This window comes from Melospiza melodia, chromosome 13, assembly GCF_035770615.1.
Source record: "Melospiza melodia melodia isolate bMelMel2 chromosome 13, bMelMel2.pri, whole genome shotgun sequence".
NCBI classification, from domain to species: Eukaryota; Metazoa; Chordata; class Aves; order Passeriformes; family Passerellidae; genus Melospiza; species Melospiza melodia.
The window spans coordinates 3,531,031-3,547,220 of record NC_086206.1 but is presented as its reverse complement, the minus strand read 5'-3'; the positions used below and the strand labels follow the sequence as shown (position 1 = coordinate 3,547,220).

General features: G+C 47.1%; 1 protein-coding gene across 2 annotated transcripts in view; it reads right to left on the bottom strand.

Annotated features, from left to right (window-relative positions):
• Window positions 1–10,763: 10,763 nt before the first annotated feature.
• Window positions 10,764–16,190, bottom strand: part of WTIP (WT1 interacting protein) — an 88,610-nt gene continuing 83,183 nt past the window's right edge. For both annotated transcript variants that reach the window (XM_063167629.1, XM_063167630.1), the window contains exon 8: window positions 10,764–13,766. In XM_063167629.1, the coding sequence (XP_063023699.1) occupies window positions 13,614–13,766 (153 nt within the window). In that variant the 3' untranslated portion in view covers window positions 10,764–13,613. The remainder of the gene's footprint in view (window positions 13,767–16,190) is intronic.

Genomic DNA, 16,190 nt, shown 5'->3' with positions numbered 1-16,190 from the left:
ACACAGTTCAACCTGGCCTTGCTGTGGAGGGGCTCAGCAGAGGTCACTGTGGTTCACAGCATGGGGACACTCAGGGTGTCCCAGATAACCATGGCTGATCTCCTCAGGCAGGAACCCACTGAGATCTGTGGGTTCCTCACACAGCCCGGGGACGCTCCATGGTGTCCCAGATAACCATGGATGATGTCCTGATCTCCTCAGGCAGGAGCACCACACCACAGAGCTCTGAGGGTTCCTCACGGAGCGTGGGGACACTCCATGGTGTCCCAGATAACCATGGATGATGTCCTGATCTCCTCAGGCAGGAGCACCACACCACAGAGCTCTGAGGGTTCCTCACGGAGCGTGGGGACGCTCCATGGTGTCCCAGATAACCATGGCTGATCTCAGGCAGGAACCCACAGAGCTCTGCTGGTCCCTCACACAGTGTGGGGACACTCAGGGTGTCCCAGGCAACCATGGCTGATCTCCTCAGGCAGGAGGACCACAGATCTCTGAGGGTTCCTCACACAGCTCAGTGTCCCAGATAACCATGGCTGATCTCCTCAGGCAGGAGGACCACAGATCTCTGAGGGTCCCTCACACAGCCTGGGGGTCTCCCTGAGTTCCTGTGCTGGCCCTCAGCTCCCAGCCTCTCTGGCAGAGGAACTGGAGGTGCTGTTCTTGCCTCTCCAGTGCTCATTTTGGTGGCTGGCTCTGCTGGGCACACCAGGAAGCTCTGGGGAGGACAGAGGATGCTCCTCAGGGGGATCTGCTCTGAAATAACTCTGGTATTTCTGCTGGAAAAGCCTCTGGTGACATTCCCATGTCCTTCAAAGCTGGTGCACTTGGCACCATGCAGGAGGCTGAGCAATGACCTGATGGTTTCTCAGCTGTTTGGGTGGCCTGGAAAGGCCCAGGGTGGCCTTGGACAGTCCGGCGCTTCAAAGGACGAGAAGAGACTTCAGGTCTTTCCTCGGTCTCGGTGTTTATTAATTGTTTATCTAAAAGATTTTCTTTCAGCCCAACAGAGTCTGCACAGCAGCCAGCCATGAGCACACTGAGAGCCCCCGGGGCGGTCACCTATCTTTATACTCGAAGTTACGTGTACAATATTTATCATTTTTCCCCAATACCTTTTACCCTTATTAACCAGTGCACTTCTAGTAATAACCAATCCCAAAGTGCCACCATCACCACAGAAGATGGAGGCCAAGAAGAAGAAGAAGAAGGACAGGACACGCCCCAATTCCTCCATCTTACTTCTCTAGATCCCCCTGTACAGAAATCCTAAACCCTGTGTTCTACACCTTAATTAACTTATCCCTTCACCATTCACCCAGTGAGATCCTCCCATCCTCATACAGGTGTTGTCTCTCGTGTAGGATCAAAGTCCTGCCACCAGACACTTCTGGCAACATCCCAGGACCCCCGAGCCCCCCAAGGGTGGTCTCGGTCACTCTGCACCTCAGTCCTGAGCTGCTGAGATCCCACAATGACCAAGTGCTCCTCAGTCCAGCCCCTGGCTGGGTCACCTCTGGCTCTCCCACCTTTTGTCCACCTTTACTTTAGCTCTACATGCTGCAGCTTTTTTCTTCCACCTGAGAGCCAAACACAGCAAACCCCAGGAGGGCTCACCTTGCTGTGCTTTGTTGGGGTGGCTGTGGGGCAGCATCCTGAACCCCCACAGCAGCCCCACAGTCTGGTCCCCACCTCTGGCCATGGCCACAGTGGGCATTGCTCTGCTGCCTGTGCTTGGCTGTGATCTGCAGCTCACACAGGGAGAATTTCCTCCTGGAAAACAGGATAGCTGGTACCCTTCAGCTGGAGAGGGAGTGAGGAGTAACTACTGTCAGTGAGAGGAAATGTGAGTGGTGTTATCATCTGCCCCTGAGGAGTAACATTGGGAAACATGTGAAATGCTCTGTGACCCTTTGTCAGTGGATCTGATGTGATCAGCTTCCCTCTAAAAGGAGAATTTTGCACACAACAGCCCTTCAGCTCACTTACACACCCACATGTGGGTTCTTTAGTTGAGTACAGTATTTGCAGTGAGTTCAGTATTTGGGATTGGGGATTTTTTGAGGTGGGAGGAGCTGTAAGGACAAACAAAACCTCTGCTCTCCTCACAAGCACATACAAGGGACAACATGCAATGATGAAAACTGCAGAGATTTTATACAAAGCACACAGAGACTGCTCATGCACCACCTCAAGAGAGCTCTGCTGTTCCTCACAGCCAGGGGCAGCTGGCACAGCACACCCAGCCAGGCTCACCTGTCCCTCCTGTGTCACACAGAGCACTGCTGGGCACTGCTGGGCACTGCTGGGCACTGCTGAACACTGCAGAGCACTGCTGGGCACTGCTGAGCACTGCTGAGCACTGCTGGGCACTGCTGAGCACTGCTGAGCACTGCAGAGCACTGCTGGGCACTGCTGAACACTGCAGAGCACTGCTGGGCACTGCTGGGCACTGCTGAACACTGCTGAACACTGCTGAACACTGCAGAGCACTGCAGGGCACTGCTGAGCACTGCTAAACACTACAGAGTCCTGCAGAGCACTGCTGGGCCCTGCTGAACACTGCTGGGCACTGCAGGGCACTTCTGAGCACTGCTGGGCACTGCTGGGCACTGCTGAGCCCTGCTGGGCACTGCTGGGCACTGCTGAACACTGCAGAGCACTGCTGGGCACTGCTGGGCACTGCTGAACACTGCTGGGCACTGCTGGGCACTGCTGAGCACTGCTGGGCACTGCTGGGCACCGCTGGGCACCGCTGAACACTGCAGAGCACTGCAGAGCACTGCTGGGCACTGCTGGGCACTGCTGGGCACTGCTGAACACTGCAGAGCACTGCAGAGCACTGCTGGGCACTGCTGAACACTGCAGAGCACTGCTGGGCACTGCTGGGCACTGCAGAACACTGCAGAGCACTGCTGGGCACTGCTGGGCACTGCTGGGCACTGCTGAGCACTGCTGGGCACTGCTGGGCACTGCTAGGCACTGCAGGGCACTGCTGGGCACTGCTGAGCACTGCTGAGCTCTGCTGGGCACTGCTGGGCACTGCTGAACACTGCTGGGCACTGCTGAGCACTGCTGAGCCCTGCTGAACACTGCAGAGCACTGCAGGGCACTGCTGAGCACTGCAGAGTCCTGCAGAGCACTGCTGAGCACTGCTGAACACTGCTGAACACTGCTAGGCACTGCAGGGCACTGCTGAGCACTGCTGAGCACTGCTGAACACTGCAGGGCACTTCTGAGCACTGCTGGGCACTGCTGGGCACTGCTGAGCCCTGCTGGGCACTGCTGGGCACTGCTGGGCACTGCTGAGCACTGCTGGGCACTGCTGAACACTGCTGGGCACTGCTGAGCACTGCTGGGCACTGCTGGGCACTGCTGAACACTGCAGAGCACTGCTGGGCACTGCTGAGCACTGCTGGGCACTGCTGGGCACTGCTGAGCACTGCAGAGTCCTGCAGAGCACTGCTGAGCACTGCTGGGCACTGCTGGGCACTGTAGCAGCCTCCCTGCAGTGCTGCTCTCCCCGGGGCTGCACCTTCACACACAGGCTGCATTGAAGATCCAGCTCAAGGCAAACAGCAGCCTGTGGTGCCTCCTCCTTTGTCTCCCTGACTGTGCCTGCTAAGCCTGCAAGGAAGTTCCTGCTGCAGGAGATCCTTGGAGCCGAGTGCCAATAAAGCCATAAAACTTTTAGGAAAGGTGATATGGACACTACTGACTGCAGTGCAGCAGCTGCCTAACCTCACACTGTCTTCTGGCTCATCAGCAAAGGAAAATATTTCACCTCTGAAGATATTGTGATTAATGCAGGAAAAAACAAAATCAGCTAAATTGCACCCTGAAATCCATCATGCTTTATCAAAGCATTGTCTGGTGGCTGCCAGAGCCTTTGGTTTAGCAGGTTTTCTTCTGTATGCTGCAGAATAAAATGGGAATCACAGAATTTTTGGGGTTGGGATAGACATTAAAGATCATTGAGTCCCAGCCCCCCTGCCATGTGCAGGGACATGTCCCACTGCATCAGGTTGCTCAAGGCCTTAGCCAAGAAACATTAAAAGAAAACTTTGTCTTGCTCTACCTTCCTTCTTTTCTGATTGTTTGAATTGCACATTCTTTAAGGACTTCTGCTCCTTTTCAGGGGCATTCATGGACTCTTCCATACAGATATTTTTGTTAATTTTTCCCCATGCTGATGCAGCTTCTGGAAAATGACAGGCCAGTTATATATTAACTGGCAGTACATTTACTAATTTTAAAAATAGGGTTTTCTGGCTTTCAAAAACAAACTTTTATCTAAAGATTTGAAAATGTGCTGTGGGTAGGTGAGCAGCTAGCAGCTGATTGCAAGGAGAGTAAGTAATTAAAAAAAAGGTCACAAATAATTTATTTTAAATAGAGAATGAAATAATCAAGTAAAGGCAGATCTAAATACAGTTGCATGTCTGTCACTTTTACCTTTAACTGCAATATATTGGGGTGATAAAAGAACAGCAAGCCAAATAAACTGCAGCTGTAGCATTTATGGGTGAGGAATGTAGGTAGCAAAGGAATTATTCCACAACATAAGATGTCACTAGAAGCAGTAGAATGTGTCTAAAGTGACCATAAATGTTTGTTGGACCAAGACTTGCCCTTTTTACAAAAGGGTTCCTGTGTGACAGTGACACTGTGCTGGGAGCCTCAGCCTTGTGCCCAGCCAGCTTCCTCCTCTCCTTTGCTGGGAAATGCCCTGATAAGGAGCAGACAGTAAATGGTGCAGAAAGCTGGGATGCTTTTTTCCCTATTCCTTTTCTGACATAGGAAGAGGTGAGGAAAAGGATGAGCTCCCAGGTGAGCCCAGGCAGAGCCACGTGTGTGTGAGTGTCACCACCATCCTTTGGGGAGTCAGGCAGCAATGCCTCCTGCAGGACACCAGCCCCTTTTCTTGCCTCACCAAAGAAGCTCTGTGAAAATGAAAAATTTGGGAGCCATGTCCACTGATCCAGGTAAGTGCAGTTAAACATGTGGCTGGCAGGTACTGCAGGTAACTCTTGTTATTCTCTCCTTGGCACTGCCACACAAACCATTTTAATTTTCTGCCCTACTCTGTTGTGTATCCATCCATGGTGTGTGAGCTTTGAGAACTTAAGGTCAAGGCACCAAGGTGAGACCAGAGCCCCCCAGTACCTGATCCTACAGAGCAGAATTATCACTGCTTCACTTGCCTCTGATATGCTTGTTGCATGTAATTCACAGTTTCCAGCTGCAAACCTGAGATGGTGTAAGACACAGTTTGGTGCAGGGATTTCCTGTGGTGTCCCAGTGCCCCTGGGCACTGTCAGGCAGCAGGACCCAGCACAGTGCCAGGGCCAGCAGTGCCAGCCCTGCTGTCACCGTGTGGCAGCTGTGGTGTCACTGTTCCCTTCCCAGGGCAGCCACTGAGGGTGTCTCTGGCCTTCATTTGCTTGTAACTCACTGATCAATTTAACATTCCTGCAATAGTTTAAATGTGCCAAAGATTTAATGAACATGGGGTTTTTTGGATAGTCCACTCAACTGCCTGAATTACTGTGACTAACCAAAGCAGACCTTGCTCTCCAAGGCAATGGCTTCCCAGACAAGTACACACAAATGAAGGGGTTTGAGGATTTCTTTTTTCAGCTGTGATGCAATCCTTTAAGAATTTGTTCTCAAATGTGTTGCTGGATAGATACTTTATCACTTCTGGAAAACCAGACCTCCTCCTGGTTTCTCTCTTTTGGTACAGTTTTCAGTCTGTCCTTCTCCTGTGCTCTTTGTGTGAGCACAGTGATTTATGCTGTCTAATGTTGTATATTGTCCTCAGAGGGGACAGAAAGTGACAGCACAGGGCAGTGCAGGTACTGCAGATTGTTCTTAAACAACATGGGAACTTAGGTTTGTTGTCTCAAAGTGTAAAGAGATGGTGGGAATTTTATCAAGCTCTATGATAGCATCTCAAATGAATTTTGAACAGGTAGAAAATTTTTTTTTTTGTCTTCTGGAGTTTTATCAGAAGTTACAGTGAACCCCATAGCTGTTAAAATATATAAATCAGCTGCTGATGAGCCCAGTAATGGTGGCTGAGGAGTGACCTGCAATTTATTCCAGAAACCAATGCCCTCTATTTAGAGAATGATATTTTCATGTCCAGCTTAGACACCCAGTGAAGACTGATGTCTCCTTCTCCATGTCTGGAGCTCTTGGTCACTATTTCCAGACATTGCTTAGTAGTTCCTCCTTCAAATTTTCTTATCTGCAAGCTGCCCCAAGCATGATGCTGATTGCACCAACTGGGATCACAGTTTTGGCAAATTCAGCTAAATCCAGTGATGACATCAGGTTGGCTGGGAGTGTTGACCTGCTGGAGTAGAAGGCTCTGCTGAGGAATCAGGGCAGGCTGTTGGATGGGCTGAGGCCATTGGTGTGAGGGGCAACAAGATAAAATGCTGGGTCCTGTCCTTGGGTCACAACAACCCCTGCACAGCAACAGCCTGGGGCAGAGGGGCTGGAAATCTGTCGCTGTCTCGGCTGTTTTAATGACCTGGAAAGGCCCGGGGTGGCCTTGGGCAGCCCGCGCTTCAAAGGACGAAAAGAGGCTTCAGGTTTTTTCTCAGTCTTCAGTGTTTATTAGTTTTTATCTACAAGATTTTCTCTGGGCCCGACAGAGGTCTGCTCAGCAGCCAGCCATGAGCACACTGAGAGCCCCCGGGGCGGTCACCTATCTTTATACTCAAAACTACGTATACAATATTTACCTATTTTCCCCCATACCTTTCACCCTTACTGACCAGTGCACTTTTAGTAAGAACCAATCCCAAAGTGCCACCACCACCACAGAAGATGGAGGCCAAGAAGAAGAAGAAGAAGAAGGACAGGACACGCCCCAATTCCTCCATCTTACTTTTCTAGACCCCCCTGTACAGAAATCCCAAACCCTGTGTCTCACACTCTAATTAACTTATCCCTTCACCATTCACCCAGTGAAATCCCCCATCCTCATACAGGGGTCATCTCCCGTGCAGGATCAAAGTCCAGCCACCAGACACTTCTGGCAACATTCCAGGACCTCCGAGCCCCCCAAGGGTGGCCTCAGTCACTCTGCACCTTCATCCTGAGGTGCTGAGATCCCACAGAAATCTGCAGAGGGAAAGGCTTTGGGGGTGATGGTGGCAATGGCTGAACATGAGCCCAGGAGTGCCCAGGTGGGCATCAGCACCAGGGCGGGGATTGTCACCCTGTACTTGGCACTGCTGAGGCCACACTCTGAGTGTTGTGCTCAGCTCTGGGGCCCCAACTACAGCAAAGACCTGGAGGGGAAGGGAACAGAGCTGGGCAAGGGGCTGGAGCCCCAGCAGGGGCTGAGGGAGCTGGGCAGGGGCTCAGCCTGGAGCAAAGGAGGCTCAGGGGGCCCTTGTGGCTCTGCACAACTCCCTGCCAGGAGGGGACAGCCGGGGGGCCGGGCTGTGCTCCCAGGAACAGGGACAGGACAAGAGGAAATGGCTTCAAGTTGTGCCAGATGAGGTTTAGGTAGGATAACAGGGGAAATGTTTTCACAGAACAGGTTGTCAAGCATTGGCATAACTACCCCTGGGTGGATAGAAAAGATGTGTGGATGTGGCATTTGGGGACAGGGGTTAGTGGTGGCCTTGGCTGTGCTGTGTTAATGGTTGGACTCAATGATCTTAGAGGTCTTTGCCAACCTAAACAATTCTAGATTTGTGTGCACACACATATTTGGCTTTGTGTGTGTGTGTGCTGATGGTGAGGTGTTGTATCAAATGACATCTTGTCCATCCTCATTTATTCTATGAACTGTGGGGACTGAAGACAGCCTCACCAGCCTAGTTCACATATTCCTAACAGCTCCCATAACCAACAAATGGCTCTGGCTCAGTCCTGGGATGACCTGGCAGCATCCTGGCTCTGCTGCAGCCCTGGGGCTGGCTGGCCAAGCCCTCCCAAATCAGCTGCACACCAGGTTTAGCAGCCATGGAGTTCAAGAGTGCCAGAAACACAAAGTGTGGGCTGACTGCCATGCCAGGGACCCAACACAGAGCAGGGACCCAGCACAGTGCCAGGGACCCAGCACAGAGCAGGGACCCAGCACAGAGCAGGGACCCAGCAGAGTGCCAGGGACCCAGCACAGAGCAGGGACCCAGCACAGAGCAGGGACCCAGCACAGAGCAGAGACCCAGCACAGAGCAGGGACCCAGCAGAGTGCCAGGGACCCAGCACAGAGCAGGGACCCAGCACAGAGCAGAGACCCAGCACAGAGCAGGGACCCAGCAGAGTGCCAGGGACCCAGCACAGAGCAGGGACCCAGCACAGTGCCAGGGACCCAGCACTGCAGCCTTTGGTGCTGCTCCCCAGGAGCACCCACACCCACCCTGCCATGAACCAATGTTCATTTCTCCAGTCTGTGCTTTCTGCACGGAGGCCCACATGGAACAGTTAAGGTTTTTAAGTGCTCTGTTCTTTTCAGTCAGTTGATTCTGAGTTGGTGTAAATTCCTGCTGCATTAAGATGTCCTAGATTTTTATTAAGTACATTTGTGTCACCCATGTAGTAACGCCCTGCTAAAATGCTTTGAGTTGGCCAGTCTTTGTGCTTTTTGTATTTTCTTCAAGGAGGGCATGGATTGCTCATTTTGAATGAATTTTTGAAAATAATGAGTGAGAAAATAGCATCTATGTGAAGGCCCTGCAGAAGTATGGTACATCTGTTTCAAAGCACCAAAGTGCAGACTGTCCCTAAAACAATTGTGGCATTTGTAACTCTTTCCATTCTGACTGTGCAGAAGAAAAATATGCTAAAATAGCCATTGTGGGAAAACCTCCAGGAAGTTTTTTTTTCCAGCTGTGAAGTCATTTGGGCTTTGCCAAGGCAGGGTGGCAGAGCTGCAGAGGCCCCTGTGATGGGAGCAGCTTGGGAGCGTTTGATGTGTGCCCTCGGTGCAGGGAGGAACATTCACCAGAGCAGACTGCCCAGCCTGATGGAAAGGAAGGATCTGACCATGAGGACACAAGGAAGGAACTCTGCTGTCCTCTCCCCTGGACACAAGGCACCAGTGTCCCTCCTGCCCAATGACACAGCTGCTCCTGCAGGACACGGGCTGGGGAAGGTAAATGTGGCCAGGCTCCCATCTGTGCCATGAAACTGGAGACAGGAACACAGCAAAAAGCTCCAGAAAGGCAAAACACACAAACATGCATCTCTTTGATCCTATCAGAGCTCTGGCCACAGTTTCTGGATTACTGTGACTTAGCAAGAATACAGAGAAAATTCCCCTAACCAAGGTCCAAGTGCTTCAAGCTAAGTTCATAGCCCAGGCAAATATTTCTCTTGTGGAACACTCCAAAAAAATAATGAGAGTTTTGAAAAGGAAGTGTTCCTCAATACTGACTGTCCGACATGTGAACTAGCCAGACTGGTTAAAGCTTAATTAAAAAGTGCCAGAGTGACTAAATTCTTTTCTAAGTGCAGCTGCAGAACGTTAGCTGTGGGCACATTTTAGACCTTAATTAGTAACACTTGCACTAGAGCACCAAAATTTTCATGAATGCAGCTGCAATCAATTAATATCAGTTAGGCATTTCTGTAGGCATACAAGGGCTCCTAAAAATTGCTTAAATGCCTACCTAGATTAAATAAAAATAAAATAACTACATGCAACAGACTACAAAAGCAGAGATAACTACAAAATGTCTTTATTGAAAAAAGCAGATTATAGCATCTAAGGTTAAATGAAACTTCTGACTTTAATATTAAATAACTTAAGATGATAGCAAGTAGCTTCTTCTTTAGATAAATAAATCTACATTTCCCAATTTTTTCTTCAACAATCAAGGGAATCAAACACTGAAACACAAAACCACAAGTAATTCTAAAGACTAAAAGACAGAAGCACATTGAAAGGTTTTACAAGGATATATATATACAAAAATAGTTAACTAATGTATATTTTCAGCATGTAAACTAGTTACATGATATACAAACTGGGAATTCATATATTTCCTACAAAATAAAAATCAACGTTGGTCCAAGTTCTTGGAAGAAAACTATATTCTTTTAAAGAAAATGAAAATATTTCTCAAATGAAAACTTAATTTAAGTCAAATTATATACTCTAGTTATGGCATTAGTTACAGGATGAATCACAAACTTTTAAACTTTTCTTGAAACACAAGAAAGCAGCTTTTGTTTCCTTTAGAGCTTTGGTTTACTTTACTACTCTGGAATTTCTGGTCTTAAAGAGTTCCTCTAACCATATTTTCCTTTTGAAGCTCCACCTTACAAAATATATACACACACGTGCACACAAGGAAAAGGAAAAGGAAAGAAACCCCAACAAACCCTCTCTGTAAGCTCGATTCTCTGAGTGCATTCTTTTGTTTTCAAAGGATGATTTTGGTCCTTTCTTTGGAACTCACCCTGGGTGGGAGGGACCTTGCACCTCCCAGTGGGAGGGGCAGCCCTGATGCAAATGAGAGCAGGTTGTTATGAACTTTAACTTTATGGAAATATTCTGAAAGTACAGTAACAGCTTCTCAAGAACAATTGCACTGTAAAATGAACTTAGGAAGTTTTCATCTGTGTTGAACTGATTTAATGTAAGAATAATCCGTAAGAAAATCATTAAAAGGAGAGTTCTTATTTACATTATTCCCCAGGCAGGAGGTAAAATGTGCAGAAACTGTCACTAGCACTAAAGAGTACAGCACATCATTATTTTAGGTTTGATTTTATTTTTCTCTTTGATTTGAAAAAAAAAAAAAAAAAAACCAACCAAACCTGGCAAATCTCACTCAAGCCCCAGTTTTTATAGTAAATGCTGGAAAAGCAAAGCTGCACTTTGTAATACAATAATGGAAGGCATCTGTCTATAGAAAATACTAGAACAACAGCTGCTGCTTTCCGGTTTTAAACAAATTGCTTATTCTGTATTGACATATTACCTTTCAGAATTTTTACCATGGTGACACTTAACAGATCAGAACTGCACAGAACTACAAGAGACTGAAAAATCAGCATGTCAAATGAAATTAAATATTATTCTGTTCTACAGGATGATCGTTTTGAAAAAAAACATGAAGAAATGGTCTGGTATGTACATGTTTGAAAGTGTGCTGGCCCTTAAAAAGGATGTTGGAAACTTCAGCTGATGCCCTGGTGGAGGCAAAGTGTTCAGGAAGGTGCTGGCAGGGGACTGGGCTGAATGCCAGGGTAAGTCACCTCCAGCCCTAGCCACTGTCAGTGTGAAGGTTCTGCTTCTCTACTGGTAGAGAAAAAGCATTTTTCCAGTTCAGCAAGTAGCTGTTATTGGTTCCCAGGAACATACCCAAACCTAGCCTATGTATTTTAATAATTTCTTAATCTGGGTAAAGACTGCATGTAAAGACATGCAAGTGAAAATGCCTCAAAGCTGACTGTGGTCCACAGCACCCTCCTGCAATGGAAAATGCATTCCATTGCAGCTGATGCTAAAAGTTTATCCTGAAGCTCTGGCACCTTCCATGTTTGTAGCAACCTGAAGGAATTATCTAGTCATACAATCCACTTTAAGACATTTTTTCCCCCTTTCTCCAGCATTTGCTGGCATGTGTAATTCCACTTCTTCCTGAGGCTGTGCTGCTGACTATGGACACACAGGGAATGTCTGCAAATGCAGAAATGCAGGTGCACCCCTGGCCTCATCTGCAGGCCAGGCCTCTTGGGCCACAGTGCAGAAATGGGGCACCGACTGCACTGTAGTTACTTCAAACCCTGGCATTCACATTAAACATGTTAATTATACACTGATACATATTAACTACAAAATTACTTTGCTCAGGAGCCTTCAGTAGGACAGGTTAATCTAGGCCAAAGTAAATCTGGCAGAAGTTCAGAAATCATCCTTTTTGTTCCTTACTAACAGAAAAAATAGTTCTCAGGAATTTTTCCTGTTCCCCTTCCCCCCAGCTTTCCTCATAAGGAAATTCCACACTATCAAACTATCAAAAAGTTCTGTTAAGGGAGTTAATTATTCCACTTAGGAATTAGTGGCCATTGGATGCTCTTTGTGCTTTTCAAGAGCACCACAAATGGCTTTCAAAAAGTCAGTGGAGCATAAGAAACTGAACTGCAGTGGTGTTGCCAAATAAGTCATTCCATCAGCCTGCATGCTGGATTGAACACGGCATCGTTTCCGAACGGCTCCGGCGGTTCTCCAGTGCTGGAACTGGCATGGAAATGGCCCAATTTACACATGCCAAGAATCCACTCTGGTATTTCTACTTCCTCTGGGGCTGAAGAATTTCATTTTATTGTAACTTTGAATACAGTTAAAGACAGCAATGGTAATTTGCAGCTTCAGGAAGGCTGGGTCAATTCTCGTGAGAATGCAAGGGATTTTTTTGACATACAGATGTGTGATTTGCATGTAAAACATCAGCACATGGTAAAAACAAACCATAAAAAAAGATTAATCTAACTTCCTATATGGAAGACACATATTTCTCCCCAGAGGTCTGAGGGTACTGCAAAAGCTTATGCAAAACATGAAAGTGTGTACAGTCTATGTACAGCTAACACTTGTTGTAAACACTGATGTTTCATGGTCTGACTCTCTCAATTACTACTCCTGCCATACTGCACTTTGCTTTCCAATGAAGACAATCACCGTAATCAGTTTGAAAGTAATCTTGAAAAGAACACAAAGCTGAAAGGTAATACCAAACCACTGTGCCTCTCTTTAATAATGTCTCAACATACAATCATGAAGCAGTTGGTAACAAATGAAGTCGTGGATAAAACAAGCAGTATAAAGACAAGTGTACCTTTGCATAGAACCCTACTGAACAAAAAACAGGTTTGAAATATGAATTCTTTAGTAAGTGCCAAATGGTCCAGTTGATAGGAATGCATTTTGAAGCCATGGCTACACAGCCAGCAATTACAGAGGGCTGCAACTGCTGACCCTGCATGTGCCAATTTTTGGATACAATCCTCTGTACTGTGGGTTTTTCATCAGAGGCTTGCCACATTTCTTGAACAAGCCAAATAATTAATCTTTGGATGACTGTGGGACCCTGTAGGATGGAGAGCTGGCCTGACACTTCACAGAACACCTTGCTTTAACCTTGCTGAAAACTGCCCTGGCTAAAACACCTGCTTGCTGCCTATTCCCTACTTCTGGAATCTAAGTATTCTCTAAGACCAGAATTCAACAGAACTAGCTAAAATGCTAGCATTTATCTTATCATGCTTGCTGCAATATGATAAGGTGCTAACTTTTGGAAAGTAATTCTACACTCCTTACTTGGGTGTAATCTCCACTGAAGGAAGAGAGCAGGGAGTGCAGAACAGCCCTTTGTACCATTGTTTTTAGAAATGCTGCCATTTACAGTTACAGTTTAGTGGTGAATTATTTGTTCAAGTAGACGGTGTCTCAGTGAAAATGTTTAGATAAAAGAATGCATATGTACAAGATCAGAAAAGGACCCCTCACCTCCGATTCAAAAAATAAATAGCTGGTTTAGATGGTTATTACTGGAACCTCATCTTTAAAGGAACATGAAAGTAATCTTTAGGTTTTTGTCTTCTTTCCAATGGCTCTTTGATGCTGGAAATGTCTCTCAGAGTTCTGTGACATGCATGGGGTAGCTCGGAGGTGGATGTGATGGCAGTTTGATATTAAGGCGCCTGATGTGACAGCTGTGGCAGAGCAAGTGGCCCTCTAGGGGGTAACAGCGATGGCCTTCCTCATCATTGAGCTGCAAACCACAGTCCTGGAAGGAAGAGAGACATCCCAGATCAGTGAGTGACTCAGGCAGGCCCCTCCCAGCCCTGCTGCCCTGTCCTGCAGGGGCCCAGAGCTCCCTGTGCCCCCAAGGCCAGCAGCCCCCACAGCTCCTGGGATCTGCACCCTGACCCTTTACATCACTGGGATCCAACAGCACAGGCTGTGCCCAGCCTTCTGTTCATCACTGTCCCATCCTGCTCTCTTCTCCATCCAATAAATGGTGATGCAAACCAAAAGCCTAAAAGCAGCCCAGGGGCTGACCCTGCCAAACACAACCTGGAAGAGGCTTGAACAGAGGGGAGCTGATTCTGCAGCAAGGCAGATGGGGGGAGCACAGGCAGAGAATGAGAGGGGAGGGCTAAAGTGGGAGAGGTGACACAGCTTACTGCTGGAGCAGGTCTACAATTTCTCTAATTTGGAATGAAAAGAACTTTAGGACTTCAAGGCCGTTGGTCCATCTTTAGTGGAAATGCAGGTACCTCTGGGACTGACACATAACTACAGACAGAGACAGAGATAAACACAGAAGCAGCAAACAGTGATCCTGCTGACCCTTATGTACACTGCAACAGAGACCACCCTGATTTCCATCACTGTAATTCTGAGGGCATTTGGAAATCACTGAAGTTTGGTACTCAGGTTTAATGTTACAAGTATGTTAAATACTTAGAAAAGATTACTGTGATCAGCTCTGAGAAACCAGAGATTCTGAGTATTAATAGAAATGCACTTAATAGAAAGAAATAAAAAGCTAAACAGAACAAACTGGGTGTATAGGTGGTTTTAGTACTGAAAACAAATGCAAAGCTTTTAACTGAACACAGTGTGTAATTTTTCAGCTTTCACAGCTCAAGTTTAAATCCTCAAATTTTACAACACTGAAATAAGACTGAAAATGGATTTTAAAGTAAGCTTTAAAACTGCAGTGTTAATTTAGAGAGTTCTTGATCTAAGTATCTGCCAAGGTAATTTTCTCTGTGTTGCTACATATTATATAATGATTTTATAGCAATTTATACAAGATTTAAAATTAGAATTTACCAATTTCAGATATGCCAAGTGTTTGTATCTTCCTCCCTCTCCAAAACTGAATTCCCTTCCTGCAAGGAGAAAGCCTGCCTTGTCAGCAGGTCCCACTTCCAGAATGGGGCTCCAGTGATCTGCAAAAGGGCTTGAACCCCTCCACAGAAGCCAAGTGGTTGCATGTGAAAGAGATGACACAGAAAAGCTGCAAATTCCCAACCTGACCACTGACTGTGTGGCACCAGCTGAGGGTGACACCAGCAGCAGCTGAGGAGTGGCTGCCTGAGTCACAGAGCCTTGCTAAAATCTTCACATCCCTACCTTGTGTACCTCAAAATCCTGCACTCACTTTTCCAGCAGCATCTGGGGACAGCAGTGTGCAGAGAGCCTCATTTGAGAGCATCAGGCACTAACCCACTGCTAACTCCTGATTGCTGTACATTAATGCACTCTGCCTTTCTGGGCAGATGTGGAGGCAGCTTGATTTGCCTCAAATGGGGAGGAGAATGGGGAAATGAATAATGAAACAGAAGGGAAAATAAACCCCCAGTGGGACATTGCAGCATGAAGTGAATAGCCTGAGAGCAGGGGAGGGAGCTGTCATCTTAGGTGAAGCCTGCACAAAGCAATAGCTGGGGGAAGGAGGAGGGAAGTTCAGCTCTCCAAAACACTGTGATTTCCTGTGCCAATTGCTCTTGAAAAATTAATAGAAATGGATGGAGTATCAGGTGTCTGTTGGAAGGAGATAGCTGAGTGGATGGGGCCTTCCTTACATTTAGGTACATAACAGTTCAAGATGCCCTGAATTTTATTATTTTCTTTCTCAGTCAGAAGATTCTTTGTAAAACCTTCATGCAACAGTGCCTGAAGGCAGCACTGCTGTATTTCTGCCCCTGGTGCTAACAGGGAACATCTCTGTGGATATTTGTGTGCTGTATCAGAATGCCAAACCTACAGTAAAAAGGAAGTTTTTGGCTGATCCCAGCTTAGTGAGTTTGTTTCCCTTCTCATGTTCCTGGCTGTGGGATAAGGATGAACTCAGGCCTCCTCTCTGAAGCAAGAGCACTAATTCCACACAAAAGCACTAATTCCACAACCTAATCTGTGACAATGAATGTTTAAATGTTCTGCACAACAAGAAACTACTCCCAAAAAAGTGACAGAAAGTCACTGGTGTCCTGGTCCATCTCCTAGTAAAGAATCAATGTTCATTCAGCATGGAGAAAGCAGATCCCCTAGAAAGGCCTTCCAGTGAGACTCCTTCCCTGCACAGCCAATGTAAATTCAAATCTCCTCAGATCAGAGCCCTACAGACTGTACAGATGAGGAAAAATACAACTGGCACCTACTCTTTGCTCACTCCCCATCCAGAAGTACTGAGAAAATT